The following is an 18,752-nucleotide window of genomic DNA, read 5'->3' on the forward strand; positions in this document are numbered from 1 at the left end:
TGTTCTTGCCACAATATGGACTTGGTCTTTTACCAAATAGGAATATCTTCGGAATACCCCCTATACCTTGTCACAACATACACTGACTGGCTCAAACGCATTAAGAAGGAAAGAAATTCCACAAATTATCTTTTAAGAAGGCACACCTGTTAATTGAAATGCATTCTAGGTGACTACCTCATGAAGCTGGTTGAGAGAATGCCAAGAGTATGCAAAGCCGTCATCAAGGCAATGGGTGGCTATTTGAAGAATCTCAAAATTAAAATAAATGTTTATTTGTTTAACACTTTTTTGGTTACTACATGATTCCATATGTGTTATTACATAGTTTTGATATCTTCACTATTATTCTACAATGTAATAAATAGTAAAAATAAAGAAAAGCCCTTGAATGAGTAGGTGTGTCCAAACTTTTGACTGGTAGTGTATGTCTGACGACGAAATACTCGCAGTGATGAAGAGAACTACTAGTTGGGCGCCGATGGTGTCGTCAAACCTTATTTATTGGAGCCTGAGTATTCTGACGAATAATTTTGGTAAATTGAGCTTGAGATGTCCACGGCCCTCTAGCCACCGAAGCCTCAGCAGTAGCTGGACCACAGCCCCAACCCATCCCCAGGATCAACACAGACTGGTGGTGCAGTTGTGGCAATTACAACACATAGGTTGTAATATGGCTTTTTTTGGGTGGCTTCCCCAGTGATTTTACCCACGCACCGCTACTGCTATAGGCCAATCTTAACACTGGGTTACATCCTGACAAAATACATCATATGAGTGGCCTGCTAATGTCCCTTTCTGGACCTTCTAAACAGTTGAGAATAGACCCAAACTGATCCAAATGGTTGCATAATCAGGCCTAGGCTGTAGGCCTATGCAGTTATTTTGGCATGAAACAAAACAGGACTTTTGAGCAGTTATTCAAATTAGCCAACATTACTGCAGTTCACAGCCTATGGACAATAATTGTGTACTCACTTGATAACAATAATACATTCTTCATTGCACTTTGTTGTTGTAGCCCAGGTATAATAATTGTATTGTCTAAAAACAAGGCCTAACCTTAATCAATAGTGGAGTTTAGCGTGCCAGGGGACCATAGAGCTCAGCCTGGAGGAATGCACTACTTAGGCAATCACTGAACGGATCAATTGGCTCAGTTGGTCAGGTGTGATGCCTAGTTGGAACAAAATCCTGCAGTACCTGCGACACTCCAGGAACAGGGTTGCCTACCCCTGGGCTATACAAGCCAGGAAATCCCAGGAAAAGCTATAGTAAAAGCTTTAGGACATTTAATAATTTTTTATACTAGGCCTAATAGCCTATTTGGGGAAAGAAGCAGGCTTGGTCTTGCTAATTGCTGAATGTAAAACAGGCCTACAGCATTGAAAATGCATTTCGAGGAATGTTGAGGAGAGAAAGTGCATTGGTGTGATCACTTTTGTCCGGTTATGATAACGTTGTTGCACTGATGCATTGAAAATAGTTGCACAGGACAGACAGAGAGATGAGCACAGTGAAAATGAAGACCCATAGGAATTGACAACCATTAGAAATGTGATGAGGTGGTGATGAAGAAGTCAGGCGCAGGAGGGTAAATCACAGAATAACAGGCTTTAATCCGCAAAATACAGGTTTATGCAGAAATCCGTAAAACACACTCCAGGGCACTAAACAGGCGCACTGGAAAATACTAGGCACACGGGAAAACTCCCGTTGAATACAAAATACACGCGCTCCACCGACCTCCACAACAAACAATCACCCACACAGACAAGGAAGCAGAGGGAACACGTATACAATGACTAATGAGGGAATAAGGACCATGTGTGTGTGATTGAAGACAAGACAAATGGAGTGATGATAAATGGATCGGCAGTAGCTAGTAAGCCGGTGACGCCGAACGCCGAAACCTGCCCGAACAAGGAGGGGAGGCAGCCTCGGCGGAAGTCGTGACAAGAAAAATGGAAATCACTTGAGCAATGAGGCAATTACATGCTGTAATAAATGTGCAGGCTAAATGGCGTTTGTTGTTGAATTGCTACATTTAAATACGAGTTAATATATTATTTTTCAAGTATTATTTGCAGTTGTCACTATGACGATGAACACACCCTGAAAGCACTAAATGGTCTGAACCAGTATCTGTGCGTTAGAGACCTCATGAATGGTCTGATGTTTATACCACCTTTATTAATAGGCAGCGTGCAGTAGGATGCGTTGATCAGTTGACAGGTGTAGGACTGTAGAACAATAAATGATGAACTTTCCTCTAGTGTGGATGCTCACCAAAGTTGTATAGTTATGTAGCCTATAGTTATATAATTATAGTTATCTTTATAATTATTGGCTTGGTGGATGGCCCTTAACTCTGACACAACACAACTAATGTTATTTATCACAACAGAACTAGCTTACTAGTAGGTCTAGTTAACATTAGCAAACTTTAATGAAATAAATATAAAATTACACTTACACTTATACTTATTTACTTGACTTGTATACTATATAAATGGACTACTTCAAATAATTTACTCTGGCATGTTTGCCACTGCTGCACTGCATTAGGGAAGTAAAGCGGAAGTCAAATCCATAAATTCCGTTGTTTGGCTGAGCCCATAGCAACGTTTGAAAATGAAGTGGATATATCGCCAAATTTGCGCGCACCCCATGTTCCATAACGTTGTCGTGGGAAAAAATGTAAATTTCCAACTACCAATCAGCAACTGCGCCGTAAATCCGGCTGCATATTGAGAAAATTGTAATGGCGTCTTTTTGTAGGCACTAACTCCGCCATGGTCAGTTGGACAAAGCCTATGAGGAAAATGAATGGCGTGTTTGGAGGGTTTTTGGATAAACGCCGAAAATAAGGTCTGTGGTAAACACAGGCTTAGGAGATCTTATACGTTTTGTTCTATGCGATAATCTTAATCAGCTAACATCGCTTTTTGTGAATTTTTTAGAATGTATGGAATAATAAAAAACACATAAATCACATAAAGGTCGCATAATTCATAAAGGTCATGTTAACTGACTTCTATTATTTCATAGAACAACACATTTAAATTCTCCTAAGCCTGTGTTAACCTCAGACCTTATTTTTTGAGTTTATTCCAAAACCCTATTCTTTCCATTCAAATCTGCCCCTTTTATTCTCTGTACCCAACGCACTAGAAGACCAGTTCTTAAAGTCTTTAGCCGTATCCTTATTCCTCTGGTGATGTAGAGGTTTACCCAGGCCCTGTAGCCCCCAGTATCACTCCTACTCCCCAGGCACTATCATTTGTTGACTTCTGTAACCGTAAAAGCCTTGGTTTCTTGCATGTTAACATTAGAAGCCTCCTCCCTAAGTTTGAGTTATTCACTGCGTTAGCACACTCCGCCAACCCTGATGTTCTAGCAGTGTCTGAATCCTGGCTTAGGAAGGCCACCAAAAATTCAGAAATGTCCATCCCCAACTACAACATTTTCCGTCTAGATAGAACTGCCAAAGGGGGCGGAGTTGCAATCTAGTGTAGAGATAGCCTGCAGAGCTTTATCATACTATCCAGGTCTGTGCCCAAACAGTTTAAGCTTCTACTTCTAAAAATCCACCTTTCCAGAAATAAGTCGATCACTGTTGCCGCTTGCTACAGACCCCCCTCAGCCCTCAGCTGTGCCCTGGACACCATATGTGAATTGATTGCCCCCCATATTCTCAGAGTTCATACTGCTTGGTGACCTAAACTGGGATATGCTTAACACCCCGGCCGTCCTACAATCTAAACTAGATGCCCTCAATCTCACACAAATTATCAAGAAACCTACCAGGTACAACCCTAAATCCGTAAACATGGGCACCCTCATAGATATCATCCTGACTAATTTACCCTCTAAATACACCCCCGCTGTCTTCAACCAGGATCTCAGCAATCACTGCCTCATTGCTTGCGTCCGTAATGGGTCCACGGCAGGGGCGGTGTGTTCATTAGGGCGATATGGGCGACGCACTGCCAAACGGGAAAAGGAAGGGATTTTTTTTCTAATCAATTATATCACGGCAACAGTAGTTATCAGTGTTCTAATCTAGACGTCTGATCTGCCACTAAATGTCCAATCAGGCTAAAGTCGTGCTTCAAATGTCCCCGCCCGTTTTGGGGCGATTTCAGTCAGGTTGAAAATCGCCCAGAAGTCTCTCATAGCCTCTAATGTAAAATCAATTTTTTTCAAATATCAGAGCTTTCAATACAATCTCTATGGGTTTCTGAGGGCTTGCACTTACGCGCTTTCGTCATACGTAACATAACCATGAACGTAACTAAGAAAAGAGCGGGTAGCCTCATCAATCAATTCACTACTACTGTCAAAATGGCTAGCCTTCAGTGCAACTCGATTGTCTCTTTGAAAGAAGTTCCTTTTTGTCGGCGAACAAATCAAGATAAATTGGCAACGAAACAATTAGGACCTCCCAGACCAAATTTAATAATTCAACAGGTTTCTACTAAGCAGAGTCGTGAACACTGTCTACGAGAATCGAGACGACCTCATAGAATGTTTTGAAGCCATTCGGACGGGTTCATTGGGTTCATTTGACCAGCCCACCGTGAGAGAGGCATCTGGCTACGTGAGGATGCTACATGATGAAGATTTTATTTTTTTCCTGCGGCTTTTTCACAAAATCATGCCCCACGTCGACATTCTGTACCAGAAGCTACAGAAGAAGGACATCGATGCTGTCTTTATCAAACGTGCCCTCAACAGCTTCACAAGCAGTGTGCAGGCCATAAGGTAAGATTAAACAATATCATTCGATCTTTCTCAAAGCAGAGCTTTATTTGAAAATGTATGCATGAAAGGAGACTGCATTTGTGTTTGAAATTACATTATTCTCATTATATATGGCCAGTGGTGTAATCTAGCTTATTTTATATACTATGTGTACTGTACAGTGGTGCTCATAAGTGTATGAACACATTCTAAAGTTGACTAAAAAGAGGAATAAAAAAATAAAAAAATCATCTTTTGGAAATTGATCTTAATGACTTAATTAAAAAAGTTGGAAAATCCAACCTTTAAGGACACCAATTTTCTTTTCTTTTTTATTCCTCTTTTTAGTCAACTTTAGCATGGGATCATAAGCTTATGAGCACCACTGTATACTGTGCTGAACATCCAGGCTATGTGAGACACAAAGGCTAACTTAAACACTAAAGACTTTATGCATCCCTGCCCATTTTAAGTGGAACTGAAGTATTTGTACTATACATGGATACATTGCATATACCTGTGCATCACATAGACAACAATACTGTACAAAGCCAACAAACACATTGGTCTGTTTGCCTTCAGGGACTCCTCTCAACAGCAGCTGCAAGAAGCAACAGGAGCCAAAAGACCCAGAACAGCTTTGAGAGAAGAGGAGAAGCAGAGGCTGTCTGAAGAGGTCTGCAACACCATCCTGGATCACACCAAAGAAAGGTTCTCTTTATCTGGCCACCTTGTGAGTGCTACCTTACTGCAAGCAGACATGTTTGAAAGGTACTGCCATTCATTTCCTGATGAGGCTCTGAATGCCACTGTGAATGCATACCCCATGCTGAGCAAGGCAAAGCTCAAGACAGAACTATCTCTGATCTATGAGAGAACTGGCACTGTACCAGGTTCTCATGAGCTACAACCTCCAGGAGACGTTCTCTGAGACTGTGACTCTGTTGAACATCCTCATAACTACTCCCATGACAACAGCTGAAGCTGAGAGATGTTTCTCAACTTTGACACGAGTTAAGACATTCCTGCGAAATTCAATGGGCCAGGAACGTCTGAATGCACTGGCCATGCTTTCCATGGAGAGGGAACTAGTCCTCAGCATGCCTGATTTCAATGAGAAAGTCATTGACCGCTTTGCTGTATTGAAACAGAGAAGAGAACAGTTTCAGTACAAGTAATGTAGCCTCTCTCTCTCTTTGTCCCTCCCTGTCTGTCTCTTTAACACACACACGCCCAAATCAGTTCACAGTTGATGTTGTTTAAAATAGTTATTTTTCATTTTAAAAAAAGTAATAAAAAAAAATAATCTGTTCATGTTCATTTTTACAAATCTATACAATTGGCCAGAATATGGTTGCTCATATTTACAAATCTATACAATTGGCCAGAATATGGTTGTTCATTTTTACAAAGCCATACAGATAGCTGTGTTTACCTTTTCTAGAAATTACTTTCAAATTCTGTTTTCAGGCAAAATGTCTATCACTGTTCATTTTCACAAATCTATACAAGAGGGCAGAATATGGAAGTCTATAAAAATGTCTTATTACCAATAACTTGCATCAATGTTTTCAGTAGCCTCTATCAAAAGCTCCTGCTTGCTTGTTGTGAATTATGCTCAGGGGCACATATTTCCAATTCAACCATGAGGCAAAAAATGTGTTAAAAGCTCTTGTTGATCCTGCAATCTGAACAAATACCAAGATGCTGTATGTTCAGCTGATATTTCATTTGTTTATGGAAATGCATATTGTTTATGCAGTGTTGAGGAATGTGAAAGAACACCCTTGATTATTTTTACTGTGATAACTTATTTTGATTTTGTAAGCCAACACTTTTGAGATCAGTCAATAAATGCTTCTGGTATTGACTTATATGCTGCCCCTGTCTTCATGTTGTTGCTGGACATATCTTTTTAAAAATGTGTGTAGGTCACCTAAATCATCAGAAAAATTGCCCCCCCTGAGAATTTTTTCAGGAGCCGCCACTGGTCCACGGTCAAACGACCACCCCTCATCACTGTCAAACGCTCCCTAAAAAACTTTAGTGAGCAGGCCTTTTTAATTGACCTGGCCCGGGTATCCTGGATGGATATTGACCTCATTCCGTCAGTAGAGGATGCCTGGTTGTTCTTTAAAAGTGCTTTCCTCCCCATCTTAAATAAGCATGCCCCATTCAAAAAATGCTGAACTAAGAACAGATATAGCCCCTGGTTCACCCCAAACTTGACTGCCCTTGACCAGCACAAAAACATCCTGTGGCGTACTGCATTAGCATCGAACAGCCCCCGCGATATGCAACTTTTCAGGGAAGTCAGGAACCAATATACACAATCAGTTAGGAAAGCAAAGGCTAGCTTTTTCAAACAGAAATGTGCATCCTGTAGCACTAATTCCAAAAAGTTTTGGGACACTTTAAAGTCCATGGAGAATAAGAGCACCTCCTCCCAGCTGCCCACTGCTCTGAGGCTAGGAAACACTGTCACCACCGATAAATCTACGATAATTGAGAATTTCAACAAGCATTTTGCTATGGCTGGCCATGCTTTCCACCTGGCTACCCCTACCCCGGCCACCAGCTCTGCACCCTCTGCAACATGCCCATGCCACCCCCCCCCCCCCCGCTTCTCCTTCACCCAAATTCAGACAGCTGATGTTCTGAAAGAGCTGCAAAATCTGGACCCCTACAAATCAGCTGGGCTAGACAATCTGGACCCTTTCTTTCTAAAATTTGCCACCGAAATTGTCGCAACCCCTATTACTTGCCTGTTCAACCTCTCTTTCGTATCGTCTGAGATCCCCAGAGATTGGAAAGCTGCCGCGGTCATCCCCCTCTTCAAAGGGTGTGACACTCTAGATCCAAACTGTTACAGACCTATATCCATCCTGCCCTGCCTTTCGAAAGTTTTTGAAAGCCAAGTTAACAAACAGATCACCGACCATTTCGAATCCCACCATACCTTCTCCGCTATGCAATCTGGTTTCCGAGCTGGTCATGGGTGCACCTCAGCCATGCTCAAGGTCCTAAACGATATTATAATCGTGATCGATAAAAGACAGTACTGTGCAGCGGTCTTCATCGACCTGGCCAAGGCTTTCGACTCTGTCAATCACCGCATTCTTATTGGCAGACTAAATAGCCTTGGTTTCTCAAATGACTGCCTCGCCTGGTTCACCAACTACTTCTCAGATAGAGTTCAATGTGTCAAATCGGAGGGCCTGTTTTCTGAACCTCTGGCAGGCTCTATGGGGGTGCCACAGGGTTCAATTCTCGGGCCGACTCTATTCTCTGTGTATATCAATGATGTCGCTCCTGCTGCTGGTGACTCTCAGATCCACCTCTACGCAGACGACACCATTTTGTATACATCTGGCCCTTCAGTGGACACTGTGTTAACAAACCTCCAAACGAGCTTCAGTGCCATACAACACTCCTTCCGTAGCCTCCAACTGCTCTTAAACGCTAGTAAAACTAAATGCATGCTCTTCAATCGAACGCTGCTTGCACCCTCCCGCCTGACTAGAATCACTACTCTCGGCGGGTCTGACTTAGAATATGTGGACAACTACAAATACCATAAGTGTCTGGTTAGACTGTAAACTCTCCTTCCAGACTCATATTAAGCATCTCCAATCCAAAGTTAAATCTAGAATCGGCTTCCTATTTCGCAACAAAGCCTCCTTCACTCATGCTGCCAAACATGCCCTCGTAAAACTGACTATCCTACCGATCCTTGACTTCGGCGATGTCATTTACAAAATAGCCTCCAACACTCTACTCAGCAAATTGGATGTAGTCTATCACAGTGCCATCCATTTTGTCCCCAAAGCCCCATATACTACCCACCATTGTGACCTGTACGCTCTCGTTGGCTGGCCCTCACTACATATTCGTCGCCAAACCCACTGGCTCCAGGTCATCTATAAATCACTTCTAGGCAAATCCCTGCCTTATCTTAGATCATTGGTCACCATAGCAACACCCACCCGTAGTATGCACTCCAGCAGGTATATCTTACTGGTCATCCCCAAAGCCAACACCTCCTTTGGCCGCCATTCCTTCCAGTTCTCTGCTGCCAATGACTGGAACGAACTGCAAAAATCTCTGAACTGGAGACTCTTCTCTCCCTCACTAACTTTAAGCATCAGTTGTCAGAGCAGCTTACCGATCACTGCACCTGTACACAGCCCATCTGTAATTAGCCCACCCAACTACCTCATCCTCATATTGCTATTTATTTTGCTCATTTGCACCGCACAATCTCTATTTGCACATCATCTTCTGCACATCTATCGTTCCAGTGTTAATACTAAATTGTAATTATTTTGCACTATGGCCTATGTATTGCCTTACCTCCATAACTTACTACATTTGCACACACTGTATATACATGTTCTATTTTTCTATTGTGTTTTTGACTGTATGTTTTGTTTATCCCATATGTATCACTGTGTTGTTGTTGTTTTTATCGCACTGCTTTGCTTTATCTTTGCCAGGTCGCAGTTGTAAATGAGAACTTGTTCTCAACTGGCTTCCCTGATTAAATAAAGGTGGGAAAAAATAAAATCCCATGGGATGGCTGAACGAACCAGAGGTAATTTATTTCCGGGTTTTAGGACTACAAACTGGCGTGCTATATTGAACGTTGAGATTGCCGAAAGTCTCATTGGCAATGACAAGGGGTGGCAAGGAGTCGAACTGGTACTCAGGCTAGTTTCTGCCTATCTTCATACTTTATTGTCTTTGGCATTACCAGCCGGCTCCTCAAGCTGTAGTTCCCTGCCAACAAACATCCCAGGAGGACTGAACTACACACATACAGAGAATATTACTATTACTGGGAATAAATTATAGTTATAATGTATACATTTATGCATGAAGTTGATAATTCATCTTCTTTAATAAGCTCAAATATATTAAATTGTTGTGAAAGGTTGACATTTGATTTAATTCAAACCAGTGACCGTATTCACACACAGGATATCACAAGTAGGAACTATTTGTTTGGTAATTGTTCCCTGACGTCGTTTATTTACCGGACAACTCCGCATGACTTCTCTAAAAACGTAACGTTTTATAGCGAGATAAATAACATACCAAACAAATTGTATGTTTCGTTGATAAAAACGCTAAAATCCGACATGGCCCTACTGAAAGTATGGACGTCGACGAGAGTTTTAAACAGGTAAATAAACTACCCGTTGGTTTTGAAATGCAATTGAACGCACGTTAGCTAGCAGCTCTGGTCCAGTGCGTTACGTACGGCTTGAGCCTTCTTCAACGCTCTGCATCTTTCCATAGTGGTGAGGTTGAGGAGTCTACCGTATCCGGAAGCGACTTCACCATTCCGGTACACAGCAGGCGGGGCGACAGCGTGTGCAAACTAGCACAGGGTGTCGCCAACTAACAGACAGTGTCCTTGGCCCACGCCTGTCGGGCACGGTGTTCTCGGGTACAGCAGGTGGGGACGACAGTAGCACACGGTGTGTCGCTCCAGCCTCCCGCCTGTCGGGAACTGTTTTCCCATATTAAACAACCGTGAGGGCAGGTGTTCGGTAGGCGGTAGCGAAGGACACTGTCTACCAGTGACCAGATAATACTTTTATTTCCCTTTTGACCCACATTCAAAAGTGTCACACAAGCATGCAGATGTCGTGCTCGAAGGTAGGCGTTCATGCAGGAACCAATGGGGTGCTTAAGGGGGGCGGTTCATGCAGGAACCAATTTCGGGATTGTATATTGATATGCTCTCCTTAAATATGTCATCTGATTTATTTGTTTTAGTCTGCAGTAGCTTCATCCATTTTTGGACTACTGATTTAATGAAATGTACCCATTTGATTCTTGAAGAATATAACTTATAAATGTCTCATGAGCTTAGTTCAACTGTTGTACCCCATCAGAACCCAAACTATAAGTTTGTTTCACTCCAATGTTTGCAAACAAAGCAAATGTAAACAAACAATATATAGCCTCAAAATATGCTTAAAACTATTATTTTTATATAATGGATTGTCCATCCATAGCCCTGTCTATGAATTTGAGAGCCCTATCCCTCAGCTTTTTACCAAAATGGGTGGGGAGGACACTTTGTTATTGTTTCAAATGCTGATTGCCGCTTTAATCAAAGACAGTGGCGAAGGATATCATTGCTACTAAAAGTGGTTTATTTCGGAGAAACAACGACTTGCGCATAGAGAGAAAAGTTTGCCAGCACTGAGTAACGAAAGTACACTATATATACAAAAGTATGTGGACACCCCTTCAAATTAGTGGATTCAGCTATTTCAGCCACACCTGTTGCTGACAGGTCTATAAAATCGAGCACACAGCCATGCAATCTCCATAGACAAACATTGGCAGTAGAATGGCCTTACTGAAGAGCTCAGTGACTTTCAACGTGGCACCGTCATAGGATGCCACCTTTCCAACAAGTCAGTTTGTCAAATTTCTGACCTGCTAGAGCTGCCCCGGTCAACTGTAAGTGCTGTTATTGTGAATGGAAACATCTAGGAGCAACAACGGCTCAGCCGCGAAGTGGTAGGCCACACAAGTTCACAGAACTGGACCGCCGAGTGCTGAAGCGTCTGTCCTCGGTTGCAACACTCACTACCGAGTTCCAAACTGCCTCTGGAAGCAACGTCAGCACAATAACTGTTCGTCGGGAGCTTCATGAAATGGGTTTCCACGGCCGAGCAGCTGCACCAAGCCTAAGAACACCATGCGCAATGCCAAGCGTCGGCTGGAGTGGTGTAAAGCCCACCGCCATTGGACTCTGGAGCAGTGGAAACACGCTCTCAGGAGTGATGAATCACGCTTCACCATCTGGCAGGACGAATCTGGGTTTGGTGGATGCCAGGAGAACGCTACCTGCCCGAATGCATAGTGCCAACTGTAAAGTTTGGTGGAGGAGGAATAATGGTCTGTGGCTGTTTTTCATGGTTCGGCCTAAGCCTCTTAGTTCCAGTGAAGGGAAATCTTAACACTGCAGCATACAATGACATTCTAGACAATTCTGTGCTTCCAACTTTGTGGCAACAGTTTGGGGAAGGCCCTTTCCTGTTTCAGCATGACAATGTCCCCGTGCACAAAGCGAGGTCCATACAGAAATATTTTGTCAATCGGTGTGGAAGAACTTGACTGGCCTGCATGTGGAAGAGCCCTGACCTGAACCCCATCGAACACCTTTGGGATGAATTGGAACGCCGACTGCGAGCCAGGCCTAATCGCACAACATCAGTGCTCGACCTCACTAATGCTCTTGTGGCTGAATGGAAGCAAGTCCCCACAGCAATGTTCCAACATCTAGTGGAAGGCCTTCCCAGAAGAGTGGAGGCTGTTATAGCAGCAAAGGGGGGACCAAATCCATATTAATGCCCATGATTTTCGACAAGCAGGTATCCACATACTTTTGGTCATAGTGTATATTGAAGCCTAACGAAAATCAAACAAATATATTCATCCTCTACGGAGGAATGAATGGGAAGATGCTGGGCATTGAAGGCTAAAGCCGCACGTAACGCCCTGGATCAGAGCTAGCTAGCTAACACGTATAACTGACAGCTTGGGATGAACTAGCTAGCTAGTTTCTGAGTACATTTGCATTACGCTTTTATATTAGTTTCTAGATCCTTTCTAGATCTTAATCATTTGAACATTGAAAATGCTTTGTCTTTTTAGATGTCTACAAGAGGTGGTTGCCCAGAGGCATTTCCTTCCTGCATCAACTTTACACACAGCAACCACCCAGCACAACTCCAACAAGACATCAATTGTACGATGCAGTCGACAGAAGTATGAAAGATTGTATCCTGTATTGCTCATACAACCCGATGGTTCCACAATTAACATTAGGTACAAGGAGCCCAAGAGGATACTCATGGTAAGCATCCTTGAAATGGAGACAAATTGAGAGAATGCCTTTTTGGATTGATACATTTTTGCCGCTTTTGGCTATTCAGGAATACTACATTTGAATGCTATTCGGACAGATTGTGAGACTGATTGTGATGATTTTGTATTGTATCCCTTCAGATGCCTGTGGACATAAATACACTCTCAGAGGAAGAAAGGAAAATCATGATGCGGAAGCGGGATCCCAAGAAGGGAGCTATTAAGCAGAGGACGGTGGAATTCGAGGTTGATTTCAAAGCTGATGATTACATCAAGTTTTGGAAGAAGAAGTGATAGAGCCTGTTGTTGTAGCTATTTAACTTTACTGTTCTGCCATGAATGTATATATACCAAAAAAATGCATATCATATTATTTGTAGATGTACATCATCTTTATCCCATATTGGTAATAAATTTGATCTGAATGATAACTTGTAGTTTTATTCACTACAGAAATAATTTTGTGACCATATAAGGACATGCATAATAGTCAGTATGTTTGATCGCTGTTGAACAGAGCATACAGCACACACATACAGTGAGGGAAAAAAGTATTTGATCCCCTGCTGATTTTGTACGTTTGCCCACTGACAAAGAAATGATCAGTCTATAATTTTAATGGTAGGTTTATTTGAACAGTGAGAGACAGAATAACAACAACAAAATCCAGAAAAACGCATGTCAAAAATGTTATAAATTGATTTGCATTTTAATGAGGGAAATAAGTATTTGACCCCTCTGCAAAACATGACTTAGTACTTGGTGGCAAAATCCTTGTTGGCAATCACAGAGGTCAGCCGTTTCTTGTAGTTGGCCACGAGGTTTGCACACATCTCAGGAGGGATTTTGTCCCACTCCTCTTTGCAGATCTTCTCCAAGTCATTAAGGTTTCAAGGCTGACGTTTGGCAATTCGAACCTTCAGCTCCCTCCACAGATTTTCTATGGGATTAAGGTCTGGAGACTGGCTAGGCCACTCCAGGACCTTAATGTGTTCTTCTTGAGCCACTCCTTTTTTGCCTTGGCCGTGTGTTTTGGGTCATTGTCATGCTGGAATACCCATCCACGACCCATTTTCAATACCCTGGCTGAGGGAAGGAGGTTCTCACCCAAGATTTGACAGTACATGGCCCCGTCCATCGTCCCTTTGATGCGGTGAAGTTGTCCTATCCCCTTAGCAGAAAAACACCCCCAAAGCATAATGTTTCCACCTCCATGTTTGACGGTGGGGATGGTGTTCTTGGAGTCATAGGCAGCATTCCTCCTCCTCCAAACACGGCGAGTTGAGTTGATACCAAAGAGCTCGATTTTGGTCTCAACTGACCACAACACTTTCACCCAGTTCTCCTCTGAATCATTCAGATGTTCATTGGCAAACTTCAGACGGGCCTGTATATGTGCTTTCTTGAGCAGGGGGACCTTGTGGGCGCTGCAGGATTTCAGTCCTTCACGGAGTAGTGTGTTACCAATTGTTTTCTTGGTGACTATGGTCCCAGCTGCCTTGAGATCATTGACAAGATCCTCCCGTGTAGTTCTGGGCTGATTCCTCACCGTTCTCATGATCATTGCAACTCCACGAGGTGAGATCTTGCATGGAGCCCCAGGCCGAGGGAGATTGACAGGTCTTTTGTGTTTCTTCCATTTGCGAATAATCGCACCAACTGTTGTCACCTTCTCACCAAGCTGCTTGGCGATGGTCTTGTAGCCCATTCCAGCCTTGTGTAGGTCTACAATCATGTCCCTGACATCCTTGGAGAGCTCTTTGGTCTTGGCCATGGTGGAGAGTTTGGAATCTGATTGATTGATTGCTTCTGTGGACAGGTGTCTTTTATACAGGTAACAAGATGAGATTAGGAGCACTCCCTTTAAGAGTGTGCTCCTAATCTCAGCTCGTTACCTGTATAAAAGACACCTGGGAGCCAGAAATATTTCTGATTGAGAGGGGGTCAAATACTTATTTCCCTCATTAAAATGCAAATCAATTTATAACATTTTTGACATGCGTTTTTCTGGATTTTTTTGTTGTTATTCTGTCTCTCACTGTTCAAATAAACCTACCATTAAAATTATAGACTGATCATTTATTTGTCAGTGGGCAAACGTACAAAATCAGCAGGGGATCAAATACTATTTTCCCTCACTGTATACATCCTATGGATTTTAGGAAAATGTCACCACCAAAATCTTTCCAGAAAGCATCCTTTACAATCTGACAGGTACAGTGCCTTGCAAAAGTATTCATCCCCCTTGGCGTTTTTCCTATTTTGTTGCATTACAACCTGTAATTTAAATGGATTTATATTTGGATTTCATGTAATGGATACACACAAAATAGTCCAAATTGGTGAAGTGAAATGAAAAAAATAACTTGTTTCAAAAAATTATACAAAATAAATAACCGAAAAGTGGTGCGTGCATATGTATTCACCCCCTTTGCTATGAAACCCCTAAATAAAATCTGGTGCAACCAATTACCTTCAGAAGTCACATAATTAGTTAAATAAAGTCCACCTGTGTGCAATCTAAGTGTCACATGATCTGTCACATGATCTCAGTATATATACACCTGTTCTGAAAGGCACCAGTCTGCAACACCACTAAGCAAGCTGCACCATGAAGACCAAGGAGCTCTCCAAACAAGGTCAGGGACAAAGTTGTGGAGAAGTACAGATCAGGGTTGGGTTATAAAAAAATGTCAGAAGATTTGAACGTCCCACAGAGCACCACTAAATCCATTATTTAAAAAACGGAAAGAATATGGCACCACAACAAACCTGCCAAGAGAGGGCCGCCCACCAAAACTCACAGACCAGGCAAGGAGGGCGAAGAGTTAACAAAGAGACCAAGGATAAACCTGAAGGAGCTGCAAAGCTCCACAGCGGAGATTGGGGTATCTGTCCATAGGACCACTTTAAGCCATACACTCCACAGAGCTGGGCTTTACGGAAGAGAAAAAGCCATTGCTTAAAGAAAAAAATAAGCAACAACGTTTGGTGTTTGCCAAAAGGCATGTGGGAGACTCCCCAAACATATGGAAGAAGGTACTCTGGTCAGATGAGACTCAAATTGAGCTTTTTGGCCATCAAGGAAAACACTATGTCTGGCGCAAACCCAACACCTCTCATCACCCCGAGAACACCATCCCCACAGTGAAGCATGGTGGTGGCAGCATCAAGACTGGTCATTCAACTAAGACTGCTCTTCTCTGTGTCATGGAGGCTCTCCGCACTGCTAAAGCTAACTCTCTCTCCTCTGCTCTTATCCTTCTAGACCTATCCGCTGCCTTTGATACTGTGAACCATCAGATCCTCCTCTCCAAATCAAATCAAATCAAATTTTATTGGTCACATGCGCCGAATACAACAGGTGCAGACATTACAGTGAAATGCTTACTTACAGCCCTTAACCAACAGTGCATTTATTTTTAACAAAAAAAGTAAAAATAAAACAACAACAAAAAAAGTGTTGAGAAAAAAAGAGCAGAAGTAAAATAAAATAACAGTAGGGAGGATATATATACAGGGGGGTACCGGTGCAGAGTCAATGTGCGGGGGCACCGGCTAGTTGAGGTAGTTGAAGTAATATGTACATGTGGGTAGAGTTAAAGTGACTATGCATAAATAATTAACAGAGGAGCAGCAGCGTAAAAAGGATGGGGTGGGGGGACAGTGCAAATAGTCCGGGTAGCCATGATTAGCTGTTCAGGAGTCTTATGGCTTGGGGCTAGAAGCTGTTGAGAAGTCTTTTGGACCTAGACTTGGCACTCCGGTACCGCTTGCCGTGCGGTAGCAGAGAGAACAGTCTATGACTAGGGTGGCTGGAGTCTTTGACAATTTTGAGGGCCTTCCTCTGACACCGCCTGGTATAGAGGTCCTGGATGGCAGGAAGCTTGGCCCCAGTGATGTACTGGGCCGTACGCACTACCCTCTGTAGTGCCTTGCAGTCGGAGGCCAAGCAGTTGCCATACCAGGCGGTGATGCAACCAGTCAGGATGCTCTCGATGGTGCAGCTGCAGAATTTTTTGAGGATCTGAGGACCCATGCCAAATCTTTTCAGTCTCCTGAGGGGGAATAGGCTTTGTCGTGCCCTCTTCACGACTGTCTTGGTGTGTTTGGACCATGATAGTTCGTTGGTGATGTGGACACCAAGGAACTTGAAGCTCTCAACCTGTTCCACTACAGCCCCGTCGGTGAGAATGGGGGCGTGCTCAGTCCTCTTTTTCCTGTAGTCCACAATCATCTCCTTTGTCTTGGTCACGTTGAGGGAGAGGTTGTTGTCCTGGCACCACACTGCCAGGTCTCTGACCTCCTCCCTATAGGCTGTCTCATCGTTGTCGGTGATCAGGCCTACCACTGTTGTGTCGTCGGCAAACTTAATGATGGTGTTGGAGTCGTGCCTGGCCATGCAGTCATGGGTGAACAGAGAGTACAGGAGGGGACTGAGCACGCACCCCTGAGGGGCCCCCGTGTTGAGGATCAGTGTGGCAGATGTGTTGTTACCTACCCTTACCACCTGGGGGCGGCCCGTCAGGAAGTCCTGGATCCAGTTGCAGAGGGAGGTGTTTAGTCCCAGGATCCTTAGCTTAGTGATGAGCTTAGAGGGCACTATGGTGTTAAATGCTGAGCTGTAGTCAATGAATTGCATTCTCACGTAGGTGTTCCTCTTGTCCAGGTGGGAAAGGGCAGTGTGGAGTGCAATAGAGATTGCATCATCTGTGGATCTGTTGGGGCGGTATGCAAATTGGAGTGGGTCTAGGGTTTCTGGGATAATGCTGTTGATGTGAGCCATGACCAGCCTTTCAAAGCACTTCATGGCTACAGACGTCAGTGCTACGGGTCGGTAGTCATTTAGGCAGGTTATCTTAGAGTCCTTGGGCACGGGGACTATGGTGGTCTGCTTGAAACAGAAATTAGGTAGAACGGATTTAAGTTTCCCTGCATTAAAGTCCCCGGCCACTAGGAGCGCTGCATCTGGATGAGCTTTTTCCTGTTGATTTATGGCCTTGTACAACTAATTCAGTGCAATCTTAATGCCAGCATTGGTTTGTGGTGGTAAATAGACAGCTATGAAAAATATAGATGAAAACTCTCTTGGTAAATAGTGTGGTCTACAGCTTATCATAAGATACTCTACCTCAGGCGAGCAAAACCTTGAGACTTCCTTAGTATTTGATTTTGTGCACCAGCTGTTGTTTACAAATATACACAGACCGCCACCCCTTGTCTTACCGGAGTCAGCCGTTCTATCCTGCCGATGTAGCGTATAGCCCGCTAGCTGTGTGTTATCCATGTCGTCGTTCAGCCACGACTCGGTGAAACATAAGATATTACAGTTTTTAATGTCCCGTTGGTAGGATAACCGTAATCTTAGGTCATCCAATTTGTTATCCAATGATTGAAGATTGGCTAATAGGATTGATGGAAGAGGCAGTTTACTCGCTCGCCGTCGGATCCTTACAAGGCACCCCGATCTACGTCCACGATATCTCCGTATCTTCCTCACGCGAATGACGGGGATTTGGGCCTTGTCGGGTGTCTGTATGATATCCTTTGCGGCCGCCTCGTTGAAGAAAAAATCTTCGTCCAATACGAGGTGAGTAATCGCTGTCCTGATATCCAGAAGCTCTTTTTGGTTATAAGAGACGATGGCAGAAACATTATGTACAAAATAAATTACAAATAACGCGGAAAAACACACATAATAGTACAATTGGTTAGAGGGCTGTAAAACGGCAGCCATCTTGTCCGGCGCTGTTATAATACTCTCCGAGTTGGGCATCTCCGGCGCTGCTCACTCTTGGATTGCGTCCTACCTGACAGGTCCCTCCTACCAGGTGGCGTGGCGAGAATCTGTCTCCGCACCACGTGCTCTCACCACTGGTGTCCCCCAGGGCTCAGTTCTAGGCCCTCTCCTATTCTCTCTATACACCAAGTCACTTGGCTCTGTCATATCCGCACATGGTCTCTCCTATCATTGCTACGCAGACGACACACAATTCATTTTCTCCTTACCCCTTCTGATAACCAGGTGGCGAATCGCATCTCTGCATGTCTGGCAGACATATCAGTGTGGATGTCGGATCACCACCTCAAGCTGGACCTCGGCAAGACGGAGC

The 18,752-nt window shown here is 43.5% G+C and overlaps 1 protein-coding gene across 1 annotated transcript; it reads left to right on the forward strand.

The window, feature by feature from the left end:
* The first annotated feature begins 9,789 nt into the window (after positions 1-9,789).
* On the forward strand, positions 9,790-13,138 carry LOC311130895 (large ribosomal subunit protein mL55-like). Its single transcript, XM_084163707.1, has 3 exons — positions 9,790-9,931; positions 12,427-12,628; positions 12,781-13,138. The coding sequence occupies exons 1-3, from the start codon at positions 9,888-9,890 to the stop codon at positions 12,931-12,933; spliced, it is 399 nt and encodes a 132-aa protein (XP_084019833.1). The 5' UTR covers positions 9,790-9,887; the 3' UTR covers positions 12,934-13,138.
* Positions 13,139-18,752: the final 5,614 nt, after the last annotated feature.

This window comes from Coregonus lavaretus, assembly GCF_964263955.1.
Source record: "Coregonus lavaretus genome assembly, chromosome: 6".
Lineage (NCBI taxonomy): Eukaryota > Metazoa > Chordata > Actinopteri > Salmoniformes > Salmonidae > Coregonus > Coregonus lavaretus.

What these genes read in the sequence shown, in the direction of transcription:
- LOC311130895 (XM_084163707.1), top strand. Translation starts at nt 9,888, where the DNA reads ATGGCCCTACTGAAAGTATGGACGTCGACGAGAGTTTTAAACAG. An exon ending in TCGACGAGAGTTTTAAACAG is followed by an intron (nt 9,932 to 12,426) that starts GTAAATAAACTA and finishes TTGTCTTTTTAG; the next exon opens with ATGTCTACAAGAGGTGGTTG. An exon ending in AGCCCAAGAGGATACTCATG is followed by an intron (nt 12,629 to 12,780) that starts GTAAGCATCCTT and finishes GTATCCCTTCAG; the next exon opens with ATGCCTGTGGACATAAATAC.